Raw genomic sequence first — 19,989 nt, 5'->3', positions numbered from 1 at the left:
ACCAAACCTATATGACTATTTCAGAGTGAGATGTAGACAAGTTGGAGTGAGTCGTTTGAAATGTCACATTACACGCCTTGATGCACAGGAGTGTGCTGCTGATTGCCTCATAATCACTAAGATTATATAAATAAAGGATACAACTGAAAATCAATATAAAAGTACTGTAGCGTGATATGGTGTTTCTCTGGTAAGCAAGAGTTCAAACAATGTATGCTAGCTCAAAGAGTCTGTATGGTTTTGACTTTCCTTCTTTTGTTACATACTTTAGTGTGCTCCCTTTGTTTACCCTACACATTTATTAATAATCCTCCATTTTATTTTATATTTTAGCCACATTTGAATTCTTCTACTTCTGTAATGCTGCTGTAAGAACAATGCCAAACCTTACAATTTTTATATATAGTACATTAGCATGCACAGATATTTTAATATGCAGTAATGGACTGCTAAAAAGATTTACTTGGTCTCAACTGCTCCCAAAGGAGGAATTAAGAATACATCCACCCACTAAGAAATTAAGAATGTAAGATAAATCTATTTACCAGAGGATATGGGATTTTGGTCCTGGAGTAAGTGGAATATAACCTCGGTTTAATAACATAACTGTGGAAAATAAAACTTTTCCAATAAGCAAAGTCAATATCTGTCCAAATTAATTTAAACAAACCTCTTGCCAAACACACCATCGCAGCCATTCCAAAATATTACATGGCACATGGAAATGTCCAAAACTGTATGATAATCACACAATGTTCTGATGGTGGAGTTAGTCACTAGTGATCCCAAATCTCCTCATTCTATGAACAAAAATGTAAAGAACTGTACAAATGAAAATAGCAAATATTATATGAAGCCTATGGATGAATCTCTAATTTGTTATAAACACGATCTTCAAGACTATGTGGTCCAGACTTAAAACAAAATAAAAAATAATCATAAATTGCTCTTAAGTAGATCAGGTAATAAGAATTGATGCAGACTAGACAAACAGAAAAGAATAATCTAGCAGAGATCACACAACGACCTAAATGGCATTGTGTTCTTTATGTTGTTGTCTTCTTAACATCTTAAATGCAGACAGATGAGATATCGCTACTGACAGTTTCCAAGTAACAATCTGAACTAAAGTGCTGATTGAAAACTTTTTTGGAAAAAACAGTATTGTTAATCCAAAATTTGCCTTCTGCCTGCCTTTCTTCACGCATTTCAAACAGGATGATAAAATTATTCTTCTGCCAGCAAAGACTCTGAGCATAGCACACAAAATAGTTTCTAACAACAGACCTCTTAGGCTGATTTATCCAACAGATCAAAATCTTTGACAAGAAAACTCTGTTGAGCTTGATGCATGTGATTAAATGTAGAGAAATCCTTCTTATTAAACAGCAGTGTATTTCCTGAGCATAAAGAAAGATTTAATATCCATTGGTGTGCTTTCCCAGGCTTGGAGGTGAATATTGACAGAACTAATCTCTAAAGTAGGGTCTTTTAGCACACTGCCTTTCTGTTTCTAACAATTTTAAGCAGTCTGCCAACTACTGTATGTTTTTGTTTTGTAAAGAATGTGTTGTCCCAACATATGAACTCTCTACTATCAATGCAAGGCTGCTGCACTGTGTGTTATTTTTTTATTTAAAATAATCTTAATTTTCTGTTTCACTGCATTTTAAAGTGGGTCTAAAGTCAGACACACATGGGAAGAGAAAAACAATTATTGTTAACAATAACATAATAACAAGATAACATGGTGGGGGGGGGGGGGGGGGGGAGTACAAAGTCATCCCATAATATGTACAAAACCTGCTTCTTGATGCCAAATCGGCACCTAATGTGTGCAGCTAATCTCCTCTGAAGAATCCCTGACACAACAGAGTTTAGTTAAAAATATTTAATAGTATTGGTTAACTGCTGGGAGATACTTTATACCATAATTAAATTTACTAATTCTGACTTTGTTACATATGCGATGTAATTCCAAGATGCTAGGTCTGTGGAAAAATCAAACCCACCAGTAGCCTAACAACTGCATCTCACCACATTTACAAATGAAAATGGTATTTTTATAATTCAAGTCACTTGTGAACGAATATCTTCTGATTCAATCTGAAGAAATTTCTTTTTTTAAATTAAAACTGACAATAAAACAAGCGGTTAGATGAATGGTAAAGAGCATTTTGAATAAAATGGAAGTATATTTATATTACAGTTACATTGTGTTCATTTCCCCTTATGTAGATACTCTGGAAAGGCAAACACACATTATAGAATAGGCGATTTCTGTAGACTGTATAAAATAAAATCCATTATTACTTAGCACTGGTAAAACCTACAAATATAGAAACAAATACACAGCTTCAGGAAATAAAAACAGTTTTGCATTACAGAGCTTTAATAAAAGTGACATGGTTGTAAGCCTGCTTTATTCATCTGTTTATCTTAGCGCTGAAGGTTTTCCACCACTAAATCAGGAACATTCTTTTGACACTACGCAAAGCAGAAAGATTAACTACAGATGGCAGAAGTGTCTCTAAAAAGCTGGAAGAAAACAGCTTTCACTGCCTGAAACAATCTAATTAAAAAGAAAAGAAACAATTAAAATATCATCATCAGATAACAAGTATATTTTTCTCAAAATTTTCACATCTTCATATAGCTATTATATTATTAGATGAAAGGGGAATTACAGTAGGGCCTCTTAATTTAAAACACTGTAAGATGTTATTTGTAATTTGTCTCTATCCATTTTTAAAAACACAAGTCAAGCTTTGGTGATTCACAGATACCTAGGTTCAGCTCTAAACTGGCCATGCTGTGCATGTGCGTGTACTGCAATAAACTTGGCTAATCCAGCATTGTGCCTAATAATACATCTGCATAGAGTTTCCTCTTCCACATCCCAAAAAAGTTAGTTCATTGTTAACTGGCTGAGTGTGAGTGATATGGGAATGTGACCTGTGAAGGACTAGTACCCTGTCCAGAGTTGTCTCTGCCTTGTACCCAGTGATCCTGGAATGAGTTCCAGTTATAGTGACTCTGAATTGAATTAGGTAAGTTTGAGACTGAATAAATGGACATGGATTAACTCATTTAATAAACACAAATAACATGTATTTATCCATCTCACACTGAATCGTTTTCTTTTGAGTTGACTATATATTTTATATTAGAGTTTTACATTTACAGGTATACACGAGGGCGGCACGGTGGCGCAGTGGTAGCGCTGCTGCCTCGCAGTTAAGAGACCTCGGTTCGCTTCCCGGGTCCTCCCTGCGTGGAGTTTGCATGTTCTCCCCGTGTCTGCGTGGGTTTCCTCCCACAGTGCAAAGACATGCAAGTTAGGTGGATTGGCGATTCTAAATTGTCCCTAGTGTGTGCTGGGTGTGTGTGTGTGTGTCCTGCGGTGGGTTGGCTCCCTGCCCGGGATTGGTTCCTGCCCCGTGTTGGCTGGGATTGGCTCAAGCAGAACCCTGTGACCCTGTGTTCGGATTCAGCGGGTTGGAAAATGGATGGATGGTATACATGATATAAAAAGACAAACATAAAGAATTAATACGATGAAAATAGCAAAAAAAAAAAAAGGGGCTTGGATATTCCCACTCAAAAACTATAAACTAGAATAGACGTTTTTATCAGAACTTAGTAGTATTTTGCTATAAATATTCATTTTTTAATGTTTGGCTTACAAAAATACATGTATCAACTTTAAATGATCAACTATACAAAATAAATCTATTCACAATAAATTCCTATTCATTTCATTACCTTTCTTAAAAGGATTTTGTTGCTGTCTACATGCTATGTCACATAAGTTCAACTTAATAAAACAAATTTAACAGTATTTTTTATTTGGGTCTATGCAAAAAGTATTATTTTTTTGTCACTACTTTGTTTACTGATTCTGTAATAAATGCTTAAAGTAAAAAAAAAGACATGAAACTGAGGAAGTGGTGCATTCACAATAAGACTTGTTAAATCTGCATCTGAAAGCACAGCCATCCCAATCTTCTGTGGAGTGTCAGGGGCAAAAGACAACAAGAAATGAACGGGGCATAGGAAGCAAAAAAAAATGCAATTTAGAAAAGTAAACAACTAATATCGTTCTCTGTTTACTTCTATGAGAAGAATGCTTTAGTGAGATTATACACTGTGTTGCACTACTTAACACATTACAGGAAATTCAGCTCAGATGTTTTTTGTTTTTTTTTTGAACACAGCCGTTCAAAAGAGAAAAAAAAATACAACTTTGCCACTTTGGCCCCACTTGTTGTCTGACTATAAAGCCCATTAGCACAGCTGGAAAAAGTTAGCAGAGAAACTATAAAGCTGCCGGCACTCATGCATGGTAACAGCTCTAAAGAGCCATTGCTGTTTGTTTGGATACTATAGCTAAAATTGACTAATTACTGAATAAATAAAAACTGCATTTTCAGAAATTCTATAATTTTTTATTAAGACAATTCATTGAAATTATGTAGTCCTATGAATACATACACAGACACATCTCATACAATAAGGAAGAACAGTTTCGGCAGACATTACAAAAAGGTTTAAAACATTTTAATAGCAAATAGTTTCATTCATCAAGTTGTTATAATGTTTTTGTACATGTTTTTGCTGTGAAACATTTGCTCTTAATCATATATTTTTCTCCATTATCCATTGTACTGCTGTGGGAAATAATGTTAAAATAGCAAACTCAGCATTAAATTCAGTCCAATTAAATATGGTAAATTTTTTTCTTCATACAAAAGTGTAGCATTCTCCAATCAAAACAACATTTCAGCACTAAAACGCTTGTCTTACCCTGAGAGGTGGAAAATCCAGTGAAATAAGGGAATATGTCATAGCCACCAAAACCTCTGCTGTTAACTTTGGACCCAGATAAGGGTCCTTCATGCCTGCTAGCCTCTTACAGCTTTTCCTTGCACTGTGGTGTTTTAGATCCTCCCTCACTCCCTCCCTCCTCTTGTTCTCTCCTTCTCTTCCTCATGAACACACACACACACACACTAACATTTTATAGCAGCCAAGAATGAGTGCTTTGATCTGCGGCTCCTCCTGGGATCAGCAATGCATTCTGACCCTTAATAACCCCTTCGCATAATAATCTCTTCAGAAATGAAAATCAGTTTACTGGGTTTATTTTAATTTACCTCTGTAAACTCAGTAAAATATATAAGGCATTGGTTAATAGGATTATAGTTTTAAGATCACAAATGCGTGGAATTAACAGCTGTACTATTTACTGGAGTACAATTATGAAAGACACATGTTTACTGAATGCATGAATCAAAAGGAAATACAGTATAGGCCTGTGGCCAGACTGTCTCAGTTAATAAAAAAAAAATAAGAATAAAACAAACGTTTGGGCCTTCCCTTTCATTTTTAATTTTAAAGTACGTATGAAGAAAAAGTACTGAATAACAGAATATAAGGAAAAAGAATAAATATATTTTAACAGTGACATTTTAAACAACACCTTGGGAGACTACAAAAGCAGCATGTGACTCTACCACAATTCAGTAATATAGATAGATAGATAGATAGATAGATAGATAGATAGATAGATAGATAGATAGATAGATAGATAGATAGATAGATAGATAGATAGATAGATAGATAGATACTTTATTAATCCCAGGGGGAAATTCACATAGTACATATATTCTTTTTTTTGTATGTAAACATTCCATAAACCTTTGCATTAAATTTAAAATAGCCATACATCAAGTATTCACTACATACAGTCCATTTGCATTTAAGTCCTCACTAAACATCCACTTAATCAGGTATATCTGCTGTTTAAGCCCTCTAAATGATTAGTGTCCACTTTATCATTTGACACAGGTGTGCCAAATAATTAATTGTGCAATTAGAGACCTCATCATAGATGCAATGTTATTTAAAACAGATAGTAAGGTGCAAGTTTGCTGTGCACACAACTCGTAGTTAGTAAAGACAGGACAAGACTAGAGAGAGGAGAAGAAGGGCATAACAGAAGGCCCAGACACAACAGCATGACTGTTTCAGAAGCAGTTATGCTGTTGATGATTTCACCAATGCCCAATATCACAGTTGAACTACCAAACACCGTTGTGATGGATGGCCGGCGAGAGTTTCCGGCCCTCACCCCCAGGCCGCCAGGAGGAGCTCTCCCGACAGCATGGATGTGCCCCGAATTCCAGCAGGGCCTCATGGACTTTGTAGTTTTTATACACAGCCCTGCTGGATACCTTGGGGACCACTGGGAGTCGCTGTAGAGAGGCTCGTGGACTCTTATGTGCCCTATAACCTGGAAATACGTCCTGGTCACGTGAACAGGAGAGAAGACGTACTTCCAGGTTGAAGAAAAGGACTTTTACCCTGACCCGGAAGTAATAAGGACTTGTGGACTGTTGGGCAGGAACACCTCCAGGTCAGGGAGTATAAAAGGACTCTGGGAAAGCCCAGACACTGAGCTGAGCTAGGAGGTAGGGTGGCGAAGTGTCTGGGAGAGGAGGATTGGTATTTGTAATTGGTTTAGTGATTTATATGAGTAGTGTGGAGTGGAGGATGCTTTGTGCACGTAATTATTGTACAATAAATAATAATTGTACTTTTACCTGGTGTTTGGAGTGGTACCTGAGGGTTCAAGAGGTCGATAAACGCCTCCACTGCTACACCGTATATATATTATGTATCTGACTCAGTGAGACCAACATATCTTTATGAAAAATTACCCACCCCTTTTTATTATTATAGTGTCATATTTATTGTCTTAACTATTGCAATGTGTCCCTGGGAAATGTAATTTCATACCACAGTATAATGTACCAAGGTACGTATATAGATGATGCGATAATAAAGTCCACTTGAATCGAACTGACTTGATAAGAATTAAAGAAATACAGAATAATCGCTCCTAATCAGCCCTGCAATACCTCACCATACCACTTGTTACTCTTTATTTTAGAAAGTTTATTATGTAGCGACACGGTATGGTGGTGTAGTGGTTAATGTTACTGCTTCACTGCTGCAGAGTTTAAATTCAGACTGTCTGTGTGCTGTTTGCATAGTCACACTGTTTCAATGTGGATTTTTCCACACATTATCTATAAATTGTAACTTGTTTTAATCCATCCATTTTCAACCTGATTAGCCCACTTCTTAAATGTTTGTTAAAAAGAAAACTCTAAAGTGGTCCCATGTAAGTGGGTGTGGGTGTAGTGTATGGGTGAATGTGCCTTACGATGGACTTTGTACCCTGTAAGAGTTGGTTCCTATCCTAATCACAATGTGGCAAGGGTTGGCTAAGGCTCCCCCTATCCTAAGCTAAATTAGGTATATTCAGGAATGGATGGATGGATGATAGTTATATGTTCTTACCTTTTAGTTGGAAGAGCAACATTTGTGTTTTATTAATGCATTTTAATAAGATGTTGAACTAATTTATCTGTTGCTTGGTGCCACGAAAAAGTATTTGCTTCCTTTCTGACTTCCTCTATTTTTGCTTATTCATAACACTTAATTCCAAACGATATAGTATAATACAAAAGCCAGCCTGAGTATACATAATACACAGTTTTTAAATTATCATTTGATTTATTGAAGGAAAAAAGTATGCCAATACCAATATCACCCATATGAAAAAGAAATTTACCTCCTAAATACTTGGTTGTGCCACCATTAGCAGCAACTATTGCAAACAGTTGTTTCTATTAACAGGAGATAAGTCTTCGGCATCACAGTTGAGAAATTCTGGCCTACTCAACAGAATTGTTTTAATTCAACCACATGAGAGGGTTATTGACACATAAGAGCCCATTTAAGGCCCTGCCACAACATCTCAATTGGGTTAAAGTCAGAACTTTGGCTAGACCAATCCAAAATCTTAATTTTGTTCTTTTTATCAGCAATTCAGATGTGGACTTGCTCTTATTCTTTGGACCAATGTCCCTGCATAACCCAAATGTGCTTGAGCTTCTCATCATGGTACAAAACCAAACTCTTGCTTCTCTCAGTTATATTTTTGCTATGGAAAGCTGTGTTAGCTTTTCTCCAGATGCAACAGAACACGTCTTCCAAAAAGTTCCACTTTTGACTCATCAGTCCACAGAAAGTTATCCCAAACGTTTTGGAGGTAATCAAGGTGTTATTTGGTAAATGTCTGTCATGTGTAGGAGTGGTTTTTATCTTGCACCTCTCAAATGCCATTTTTGTCTAGTGCTTTGTAATCTTCCTGAAGTACATATTTCAGCAGATTTCTTTCTCAGGCCTTGTGGCATCATTCCTATGATTGAGACATGGTGTGCTGCTTGGTGACACATTTTAGCCAACTGCACTTCACTGGAAACATTATATTTAAGTGATATTTATATTCAATAGGGCTGGCATCTGTCCAGTCTAATTTAACCCATAATCATTTAAATTTGGTTCATTGGTTGATTGCGTGACTAAGGAGGCAATTACTTTTGCACACAGGTAACACAGGGGTTGGAAAACTGGTTTCCTGTAATAATTTAAATGATCATTTAAAAATGGTGTAGTATGTTTACTTAGGTTGTCTTTTGTATTGTACTAAATTTGTTTGACGATCTATAGTATGTTTTATAAATAGGCAAAAAAAAAAAAAAAAAAGCATGCACTGGTACAGCGTGTTGCTGCACCACCACGTGACAAAAGAGCTCAGGATCTCAGGTGGCAACCACTGAGGCAGACAAGTGGTCCAGTCCCACCCTCCGGAAATAATCATCTATCTGCCACAGCCAGTTGTTACATGGGAGTCCCCTTGGATTGGTCCAGCTGCTTAGGTCCTCAACAATGAGGATCCTGCAAGCCAGAAAACCTTTGAGGAATCACCCCACATGGCCATGGTGCAGTAACTGACACTCCTTCACAATGCAGGTAATGCACCTCATTCTGGACTCTGAAGAATCCTTGGGTACCTCTGGTTTGACTTTGTGTCGAATGAGCGATTGTTGACAAAGAGACACAGTACCTAAGAAGTCCAGTCTTTGTCTTAAGTCACTGGATAGCGTCCATGTCTTGCAACCTTATAGCAAAACAGGAAGCAACAAGACTGTAAACACTTGGACTTTTGTCCTTTCGCATAGATATCAGGAGTGCCACACACCCCTTTTCAGCGACCTCATGAAATCCCCAAACCATCTACTGACTTCATAGGAAGAGTCACCGAAGACATGCATGTCACTGCTGAGGTAAGTAAACCTCTTAACAAGGTCAACACGCTCTACAGACAGACACACTGCTGATGGCTGCGCCCAAGAGGTCATTGTAGGCCTGGATCTTGGTTTTTATGCAGGACACAAGCCTTGACACTCAGTCCCTCGAGAGCCCTGATCTGAGCCTCCATTGACTCTGTGAAGATCACAGCATCATCGGTAAAGTCAAGATCAGTGAATCTTTCTTCACCGACAGATGCCCCACAGCCGCTGGATCCCAAGAACCTGCCCGACACCCACTCCATGCCAGACATAGAACAAGGTAGAAGAAAGAACACACCCATCACAAACCCCAAAATCAACTGGGTAAAACACTGAGGTTCTGCCTCCACTCTGCACAGCACTCACAGTACCAGTGTACAGGCTGGCCATAACATCCAGCAACTTCAGGGGGGTTCCTGCGAAGACTCAGGATATCCGACAGGGCAGTTCGATCAACTGAGTCAAATGTATTATGAAAATCGACAAAGGCTGCAAAGAAACTCTGCCTATATTCACGTTTGCACTCGATGAAAACCCTCAGTGCCAGGATGCAGTCGATGGTAGACTCCTTAGGCACAAAACCAGACTGCTCTGGTTGCTGGTAAGTGAGCAAGTGATCACGGATTCTATTGAGAATGACCCTAGCAAGGACCTTATCTGACACAGAGAGTGGTGTTGTCACCCTGTAGTTGCAACAACCCAGGTGATCACCCTTCCCTTTCCAGATAGGGACAATAAGTCATGTTTTCCAGTCAGTGGGGATGACGCCCGTCTCCCAACTGGAAGCAAAAATTGCTTGCATTGCGAGGAGGATAGCCTTACTGCCAGCCTGGAGAAGTCCACCCTGGATATAACAGATCCCTGCAGCATTCCCTACCCTCAACTGGTTCACCACCTGTGCAATCTCAGTGTGATTGGGTGGATCACAGCTAATTGGAGGATCATGTCCTAGCCAGCAGATTAGCTTTAAACAGCTGCTCAAAATAGCCAGCCCAGCAGGTCAAAACTGCAGCATCATCTGTAAGGACGGTTCCATTAACTGCCCTGATTTCGACTCCAAGGAACAGATTTGGATGTGCGTAATGCTTCAACTCCTCTGTAAATAGGACATGGGTCACTAGACCATAGATGGTGTGTCACTTGCTCAAAGATTCCTCTAACAGACACCTCCTTATCTGCTCTCAGTGCCCTCGCAGCAGTCCTTCTCAGTTTTCGGTACAGACTGGAGTTGCCATCAAGCCGCACTCTGCAACTCTTCTTGATAATACCCAGTGTGCCCTGCAAGATGAAATACCACCTTCTAGGAACACGGGTAACACCAACACAGCCCACAACTTTCAGGGTCTTGTCAAGGAACGTCTCCCACATCACATTAAGATTGGCAGTCACACTCAAGTCTGCAAGTTCCTCACACATACATGCAGGATTTCAGGAAGGAGGCAGATACTTTTTCAAGACATTATATTTGGAGTATGTGAGTCAAGAGTTAGTCTTGACATACAGTAGATGACACAGACTATTTCTACTACTCCACGTCTTCGTAAACTGCAGGATTTCAAGTAAGCCATAAACACAAACATTGACTCTAATAAAACCCTGCTTTCTAACTCCAATAGGCAGTCCCAGGTTTTAACCCCATACTTTAAAGTTTCAGATCTGTCTTTACTCAGTACAACTGTATGATCGACAAGCCAATGTCTGTTTTAGTTATCTTTTGTAGACAGTACTTACGATATCTACGGAATATTTCAGTTACCTGCGGTGGGTTGGCACCCTGCCCGGGATTAGTTCCTGCCTTGTGCCCTGTGTTGGCTGGGATTGGCTTCAGCAGACCCCTGTGACCCTGTGTTCGGATTCAGTGGGTTGGAAAATGGATGGGTGGATATTTCAGTTAACATGTTGAATATACTAATTAAAACATTTGCTTCTTTATTCTTTTCTTAATACTACTGTGCAGTCTTACAATCAACATTTATTTCATGTTCTAGAGTAAATATTAGGAAGAAGCACTTTATCAAATAAACCCTTTATTTCTTTACTAGCAAAACTCCACCAGTTTTAAATATGTCTATACAAAAGTTAAATACATTTTAAAAAGTAAATAACAAAATAATTTGCCACACTGTAAACTTAGTCTAATACAGTAGACCTCTTTTGGAGGTATTTATTTAGAGGTTTTATAATTCCAAGTTAACTTAAATGATGTAAAAATTGCTATTTAAAGAAAAGTGTGGGTGTTCACACAAATAACAATGGGAAAAACACACACTACGGTTTCAGAGGGGGGACTGCTGTAGACAGTGGCTTTTGAAACAACTGGCAGACAGACAAGAGCTCATAAGTGATGCCAACTCTATGGCTAAATGACATAATAAATTGAGTAGAAGGATCCCCACACTCATAGGAATTACTGGAGCTGTAAATCATTTACATACAGACAAGAAGAATATAAACACCACAGGAAAGGAAGAGAACGGAGATCCACAATGCACTCTGATACCATGACCAGTCCTCATATTGATATGAGCTATATCCTGACGAGACAGAAATATAGGCAGCATGGTGTTATACTGGTTAATACTGTCTTCTCAAAGTTCCTGCACACTAGTTTTGGACCATTTGTATGAACTGAGAGAAAAGGCACCAGTAAAATAAGTCAGTAACTATATGCATGCTGTAACATTCAAGAGTGTTCAGGGGCTACATTTTTATTTATCTTTTTATTAGCAGTGTGTTAGAAAAGCACTCATCACCAAAATTTATTTATACAGTATATGTTATAATTTCAGATTCGAAAGTGAATATATGAAATATTTTTTCTAGCTAATCTATAAAATATTGTACATCATGCCAAATCAATATAAACAAACTGAAAACCTTTCTGAAATCAAAATTGTGAGACTTAAAAAGTATTTTTACCCTCTGCAAATATAACACTAACTTTGCAAAGGTGCATTGGATTGCTTTTCTAATTCAGTCTATTTGTTGATGGTCTCCACCTGTGTAGAAAATAGGTAGATTAACCATTTCAATTAATTTATCAAGATAAATCCCGTCTTTCATTAAGGTCCAAGAGTATGGTTGGATTGAGTTTCCTATCCAACATGAAGAAAAAAGAGCATCCAAAACAAGTCAGGGATGTAATTAAAAGCAGCACGTCAAAGGCACGGAGCATACCTTGGAACTCAGTGTGGTCCATCACACGAAAGTGGCAAAAAAAAAAAATCTAAACTACAGTCACACTGCCTAGGTGAGGCAGCCCCTCTAAATTTAGTTAATGAAAAAGAAAAATCTCTTCTCAGATAGGCTACTCTGACATGAACTGTCACATTGCCTGAGTTGTAGAAGTTATTACTGTGAATGCAGAGGATCTTCATTACTGAACAATCTCCAAGACACTGTACAAAAAGGACATTTATGGAAGATTGGCAAGGAAAAAACCATGGCTGGAAAAAACAATATTTGCTTGTTGCCATGATCTGGTGTCAGTTTTAATTTTTTTAAGGTAATCCTTGGACTTTGAATAATTTAAACATTGTTCAGCCAATTTTGAAGACAAAAAGGAATTTAGTGATTACTACGGGTGAGTGATATGGCCAAAATGTTACATCATAATATAATTAAAATTTCTCATGGTTACGGTATAAAACTATATAAAGACATATCAATCCATTGATTGAACACTGCTTAAACAGACTCTGTCAAACCAAGGCTTGCTATACAGCCTAGTAAAGAAAGCCTTCACAATTGATTTTCATAATCCTCATTCTACATAAACTGATGTTGGTGCAGAATTTTTTAAAAAGTGATTAATGAAAAAACATTATTTGTTACTAATGCTTACTATTGACTACTTAGAACTTTTTTATATACCTGAAGTTTTCTCCTACTTTTTTTAAAGAGTCTATGCTGCTCTGTTTCACTTATTTGGTGACCTAAGCATGTGCTTATTGGTTAATCCAGGGTTACAATATCAACACTGCTTGAAGTGGAATAAGCCATCTTCTAGCAGCCATACCACATGCACTTCACAACAGGTCATCCACTTGAGGCTAAGCATGTTCAAGCCCGGCCAGTACTTGGATGGAAGACCAACCAGGAAAAAGCTTGGGTTGCTGCTGGAAGAGGTGTTGGTAAGGCCAGCAGAAGGCACTTACCCAGTAGTCTGAACATGGATCCTTAGGCCCCAGTGCAGGAACATGTGCTGTAAATGTGGGATCAGACTTAAAACCGAGGTCCTGACTCTCTGTAGTCATAAAAGATCCCTCAGCACCCTTCAAAAACAGTTGGGTGTATCCCAATACTCAGGCTAAACTGCCCTCCATGGCCTAGTCATTCTGGCCCCCTGGTCTCTAACTGGCTATCTTTCACCCCTTCACCACCTAACAGCTAATGTGTGGTGAGTGTGCTGTCCTAAAAAATGACTGCTGTTGCAACATCCAGGAGGATGCTGCACATTAGTGGTGGCTGGAGTGGATCCCCACTTAGTAAAAAGCTTTGAATAGTGAGAAAAGTGCTACAAATCTAAGGAATTAATATTATAAATAACCACACTGTTTTCACAGCTTCTGTCTACTTTAACCATCTGGGGAGTGGGGAAATTGTCCTCTTCAAAGTGTCAAAATGTGTTTGAATCTAAAAATAATTCTGAATGTGACAAGGAGTGAGATTGGGGGTGGGGATGTGAGACCTCTTCAAAGTCCAAAGATGCAATCAACGAAAGCAGGAGGAGTGTGGGGAGATTTGTGGATGGGTGCTGAGAGAAGCGTAAGTTGAGTATGAAGGTCCTCACAAGGTACTGTCTCAATTTGCAACAAATAACAAAGGTGGCTTCCTGATACATAGTTTCTACCACAAGAGAAATGATATATGAAAAATTCTTCCAGTGTCTCATTTCTGCCGGTATACTGCACAGCCCCTAGTTATTACGTTTGTACTTGTACACTACACGGCGCCTATAGTGTATTATCTGACACTACTCATCAACAAAGCAACACCATCACCACTATACAATATGGTGAAAAGAGCTGCGTGTAGTGAGGATCTTTTTGATGACTTATTTAAACAGCATGTTTTAAGAAAAGAATTAACAACACTGCACAGCTCACACTAAAAGAAACACAAGTTTAATGTTGTAAGTGTACACTTAAAGTTCCTTGGTCAGAGTTTAAATCTGAGACTGACAGAGGCTATGGAACAGTGATAAAGATTAACACATATTGCAGTATTATTAAAACAAATTAATTGTTTTGTGTGTTAGAAAGAAATCAACCACTTGTAAGCAGCTGTCAGAGCACCCTGTGGTTATCTTAAAGTCAAATAAAAACAAAAATGAAGTTCAACACTAGAATCCCTGAAGCCTACGAAAATATTCGTAATGGTATGCCACCTTAAATACCTTCTCACCTCTTTATCAGCATCTTTATTTTGTAAATGTGTCAATCAGCACTAGCAGCAGGCAGCCTGCTCATTCATCCCCCACAGAGGCAACTGAAGTCAGACACAAAATTCTCAGAGTTGAAGTCTGTTTATCTGGGAGTGAGGTGTCTGGAGTTGTATAGGGTAAATAAATATATCGTTATTTGGAATACATACATTTCATGTGTGTTCCGTGTCTACAACTATCTCCGTAAATGTAGGATGACAGAAAATGTGAGGCAAAAAATGTTGAACACATAACTATAACAGAAACTTTTTTCATGTTATAGTAATAATTGACAAAATGTTGACATGAACTGTATAATGTGTGAAGACTGAAGTCCAAATATCAAATATACACTTTAATAGAAAGTGTAACAAGTGCGCTTTTATTCAAGAATAAATTTACACGTTACTGGCAATGTGTAAAAACTGAAGCCCAACTATCAATCGACAGGGGATAGACACGTCAGCTTGGCTGGTGCAGTGGTAAATAAAGGCTGCCACCTCATAATCAAGAGGTTGTGGGATCAATCTTGGTCCTCCACACATTTACCATTTTGAGTAGTGAGCTCAATATTGTTATTATTATATAATAAAAACATACATTTAATTTGAGCCTGTAACAGCTGGTGATATAAAAGTGGACACACAAACGCAGCTCAATCATTTCTTCCTGGTGTCTTGTTGAGCAGACAACGCAGTGTCTATGGTGAATGTTACTTTTCCTCGCACACAGACATTCACATCAACATGTCAATTGAATGATTTTTTTTTATTCAAGAATCCAAGAATAAAACAGAAAAAAAGAATTGTTCAGATCACATGTTGATATGAATGTCCATGTGTGAGGAAAAGTAACAACTTTTACAAGTACCATAAATTTACATAGGATGTTACAGATTCACATCAAATGTTTGTTTTTATTCTGTGATAATAATAACAATAGCAGCTCACTACTCAAAGCGCTAAATGCAGAAACAATGCAGGATTTGAACCAATTACCTTGCCATTGATAAACGGTAGCTTATCCACTCGCAGATCTGTGACAGAGCAGCATTACCACTGTGACAACTGGTTGAAAATGAAACGTGCAAACACACATGTATGCAAACATCTTTTACTTTGTACCGACTGATAGTTGGGCTTCAGCAATATGTGAATTGAGCAATTCCTTTTTCTTTGGTTTTATTCTTGAATAAAAGCATGCTTGTTTTGTTACACCTTTTGCGAAAGTGACTCTCGGATATTTGGGCTTCAGTCTTCACACATCTTAAACTCAAAATCTTTCTTTCAAATTTATGTTGATATTACTATAACATATGTGTGTTCAGCATGTCTTGCCTCGCATTTCCTCTGTCATTCTGTACTTACACAGATAGTTGTAGACACGGAACAAACATGAAATGTATGTATTTCAAATCACTATGCTTCTTTACCTACAGTCGTGGCCAAAAGTTTTGAGAATGACACAAATATTACATTTTCACAAAGTTTGCTGCCTCAGTTTATATGATGGCAATTTGCATATACTGCAGAATGTTATGAAGAGTGATCAGATGAATTGCAAAGTCCCTCTTTGCCATGTAAATGAACTTACAGTGATCCCTCCTCGAGCACAGGGGTTGCGTTCCAGAACCCCCCGCGAAAGGTGAAAATCCGTAAAGTAAAAAACATATGTTTATATGGTTATTTTTATATATTTTAAGCCCTTATAAACTCTCCCACACTCTTATAAACATTTCCCGCACAGTTATACAGCATAAACCGCCTTATTACGTCCACTTACAACTCGTTTCATGCCCTGGTTAAAGGACACTGAAGCCGTAGATCTTATATTCTTTTCATCCTTCTTAATATAATGAACTGTGGACTCATTGATGCCGTAATGGCGTCCTACAGCGGCATAGCTGTTCTCTTCCTTCAACATATCCAAAACTTTTACCTTTTTGGCAATCGTTAGCATCTTCCGTTGGCGCTTGGGCATGGCCCCGGAAGCAGTAGCAGGAGCAGATCGTTTTAGAGACATAACGAAGGGCTTGACTACGCACAAAGATAAACTCAAAAGAGCACAAAAGTTAACTCTTTACACAGCAAAACACGTTGACGCTGAATGAGCGAAACAAGATGCTGGCTAACGCAAAGCAGAATCAAATGCTGCTCTGCATCGCTGAGCCAATCAGCACCCAGGAACTTAACCATGTGCTCTGATTGGGTACCTTCTCAGCCATCCGCCAATAGTGTCCCTTGTATGAAATCAACTGGGCAAACCAACTGAGGAAGCATGTACCAGAAATAAAAAGACCCATTGTCCACAGAAATCCACGAACCAGCGAAAAATCCGCGATATATATTTAGATATGCTTACATATAAAATCCGCGATAGAGTGAAGCCACGAAAGTCGAAGCGCGATATAGCGAGGGATTACTGTAATCCCAAAAAACTCATTTCCACTGCTGTTGTGAAGAAGGCTTCAGGGCACCTAAGAAATTCCAGCAAGCACCAGGACCATCTCCTTAAAGTTGATTCAGCTGTGGGATCGGGGCAACACCAGTACAGAGCTTGCTCAGGAATGGCAGCAGGCAGGTGAGAGTGCACCTATACACACAGTGAGGCAAAGACTTTTGGAGAATGGCCTGGTGTCAAGAAGGGCAGCAAAGAAGCCACTTCTCTTAAAGAAAAACATCAGGGACAGACTGATATTCTGCAAAAGGTACAGGCATTAGACTGCTGAGGACTTTGGTAGTCATTTTCTCTGATGAATCCCCTTTCCGATTATTTGGGGCATCCGGAAGAAAGATTGTCCAGTGAAGAAAAGGTGAGCACTACCACCAGTCTTATGGCATGCCAACAGTAAAGCATCCTGAGACCATTCATGTGTGGGGTTGCTTCTCAGCCAAGGGAGTGGGCTCACTCACAATTTTGCCTAAGAACACAGCCATGAATAAAGAATGATAGCAAAACATCCTCTGAGAGCAACATCTCCCAACCATCCAAGAACAGTTTGGTGGTGAACCATTCCATAAGGCAAAAGTGATAACTAAGTGGCTCGGGAAACAAAACATCGAAATTTTGGGTCCTTGGCCAGGAAACTCCCCAAACCCTAATCCCATTGAGAGTTTATGATTAATCCTTAAGAGGCGGGTGGACAAACAAAAACCCACAAATTCTGATAAGCTCCAAGCATTGATTATGCAAAAACGGGCTGCCATCAGTCAGGATTTGGCCCAGAAGTTGATTTACAGCATGCCAGGGCGAATTGCAGAGGTCTTGAAAAAGAAGGGCCAACACTGCAAATGATGACTCTTTGCATAAACTTAATGTAATTTTCAATAAAAGCCTTTGAAACTTATGAAATGCTTGTAGTTATACTTCAGTATACCACAGAAACATCTGACAAAAAATCTAGAAACACTGAAGCAGCAAACTTTGTAAAAACCAATACTTGTTTTCCAAACTTTTGGCCGACTGTATATATTTCCTTACAAACGCATCGCCAGATAAACTCTTCAACACAGACTTGAACTGTGAGAATTGCAGCAGAGCGATGCCTTCATCTGACTGATGGGTGGGGGGGTGTAGCAGGCTGTGTTCTGCTAGACCACACATTTGCAAAACAAAAGCAGGCTATTAGTGCATGGATAAAGAGCTACGAGTTTCTTGCTGTATGTCAGGAAAATTTAATGAGGTGAGGGACAACAAAAAAAATCGCAAGCTTCAGGGATTCTAGTGTTAAACATACTGTATATAGAAGGACAAACACAAAAATAAACTACTTAATGTAATGTACACCAAGTGAGTTGTATGGGTTAAATAGATTTCATAAATCTATAAAATACATTTACTTATATTCTTTAAGATTTTTAATTGATGAAAATCTCTTCAACTATAGATGATACACTCAGGAAAAGCTGCAAGACTACACAGAACCAGTCCTAGAGTTCTTAAGGCCTGTGTGAACCAATTTTGTGGTATCCTCTGTCACTTACTGTATTCAGTCTGTCACTAAGACACCAAAATGTGCTACTGCTGTAATAAGCAACAAGTATTGTTACAGTTCCAAAGATGGCAGGCACCTATTCACCTAACGGTTACAAAACAGTGACCCTTGCATCCCACAGGATGAAGACCTTTGAGAGGCTGGACTCAGGCCTGAAGAAGGGGCCTGAGTTGCCTCGGAAGCTTGCATATTATAATCTTTCTAGTTAGCCAATAAAAGGTGTGATTTTGCTTAACTTCTCACTATAAAGAAGATTAGAAAGACTAGGGTTGTCAGATAAAGACCTCTATTTCTTGGCGCAAGAAGAATTGCCTGCAGTTTAACACAATAAAACCAAGAAGCTGGTTATTGACTTTTGCTGCATCAAACAGACTTTACGTCAGTCACTATACAGTGAGTGGATATGGAGGTGGTGTACTGCTACAAATATTTGGTGGTCCATATTAGTAATTATCTCGTAACACACAGACACTATATAAAAATGGGCAAAACAGACTTTCTTGTTTTTCTTAGGTCACTGTGTTAACTTCAATGTAAGTTATGACATTCTTTACATGTTCTGTACATGTTCTATAACTGTGTGACGGCCAGGGTGGTAACATCATTTCAAGAGAGCCTCACTGAGCTGGTAATATCTTAATAGAACTGCAAATATGTAAAGCAAACAGTAAAACTGAAGTGTTATTCACAAACAACTATTGATTTACTGTATTTGCTTGAAACAAAAAATAAATCCAACTTTATTTAGCATTTTTACAAGTAGACTTAGCACATTACGGAATCAGTTATTAATTTATTAAATGTATGCATTAATTTACCAAACTATTCAAACAATAATCCCTTTGGTATATTTTATATCTAAAGGTGTTTCTTTTTATTTTTTTCTTTTACAAACCAAATGATTGGTTTGAAAATGCTTTACTAAAAGTATTTTTGAAGTTTTCTCTTGTGGTAGATTTTTAATATAATAATAAGTTAGTTTATATACTTTGGTCATATTGTTAGGTATCCTTTTATACTCAATTAAAGACTGAGCCAGAGCCGAGCCTATGGTGTAGCTCAGGAGGGATGCTTAGTCATACTAGGGCAAATTAGACCTACCATTTAGCCTGTGTACATGATGACATCCACCACTTCTGCCCAGTTGTATTTAATGGCCAATCATTCCTGTGAAAATCTTAATGTACGTTTACTCATTCCTAAGGTTAATTGAGTACTTTTCCACATTGATATTCTTGAACTTAAAGACTCCTGGACTGTTATATCAGGACTAATTGAAGGGACCCTAGGTTCACAGCTGCCCGTATGTCAATAAAGAAAGAAGTCAGTTACATTTATTCTACCTTTATTACTAGCCAACATGC

At 38.2% G+C, this 19,989-nt stretch overlaps 1 protein-coding gene across 9 annotated transcripts in view; it reads right to left on the bottom strand.

Moving 5' to 3' along the window:
- kalrna (kalirin RhoGEF kinase a) overlaps window positions 1–19,989 on the bottom strand; it is a 797,086-nt gene that overhangs the window by 196,956 nt on the left and 580,141 nt on the right. The window contains exon 1 of one of the 9 annotated variants that reach the window (XM_051930998.1): window positions 4,807–4,938. The exons of the other annotated variants lie outside the window; for them this stretch is intronic. Within the exon in view, the coding sequence (XP_051786958.1) occupies window positions 4,807–4,899 (93 nt within the window). The 5' untranslated portion in view covers window positions 4,900–4,938. Of the gene's footprint in view, window positions 1–4,806; window positions 4,939–19,989 lie in introns of those variants that run through there. 9 annotated transcript variants of the gene reach the window in all.

The sequence above is a fragment of the Erpetoichthys calabaricus genome, chromosome 8 (assembly GCF_900747795.2).
Source record: "Erpetoichthys calabaricus chromosome 8, fErpCal1.3, whole genome shotgun sequence".
NCBI lineage: Eukaryota > Metazoa > Chordata > Cladistia > Polypteriformes > Polypteridae > Erpetoichthys > Erpetoichthys calabaricus.
Note: the sequence above shows the minus strand (reverse complement) of the source record. Positions and strands in the feature narration are given on the sequence as shown.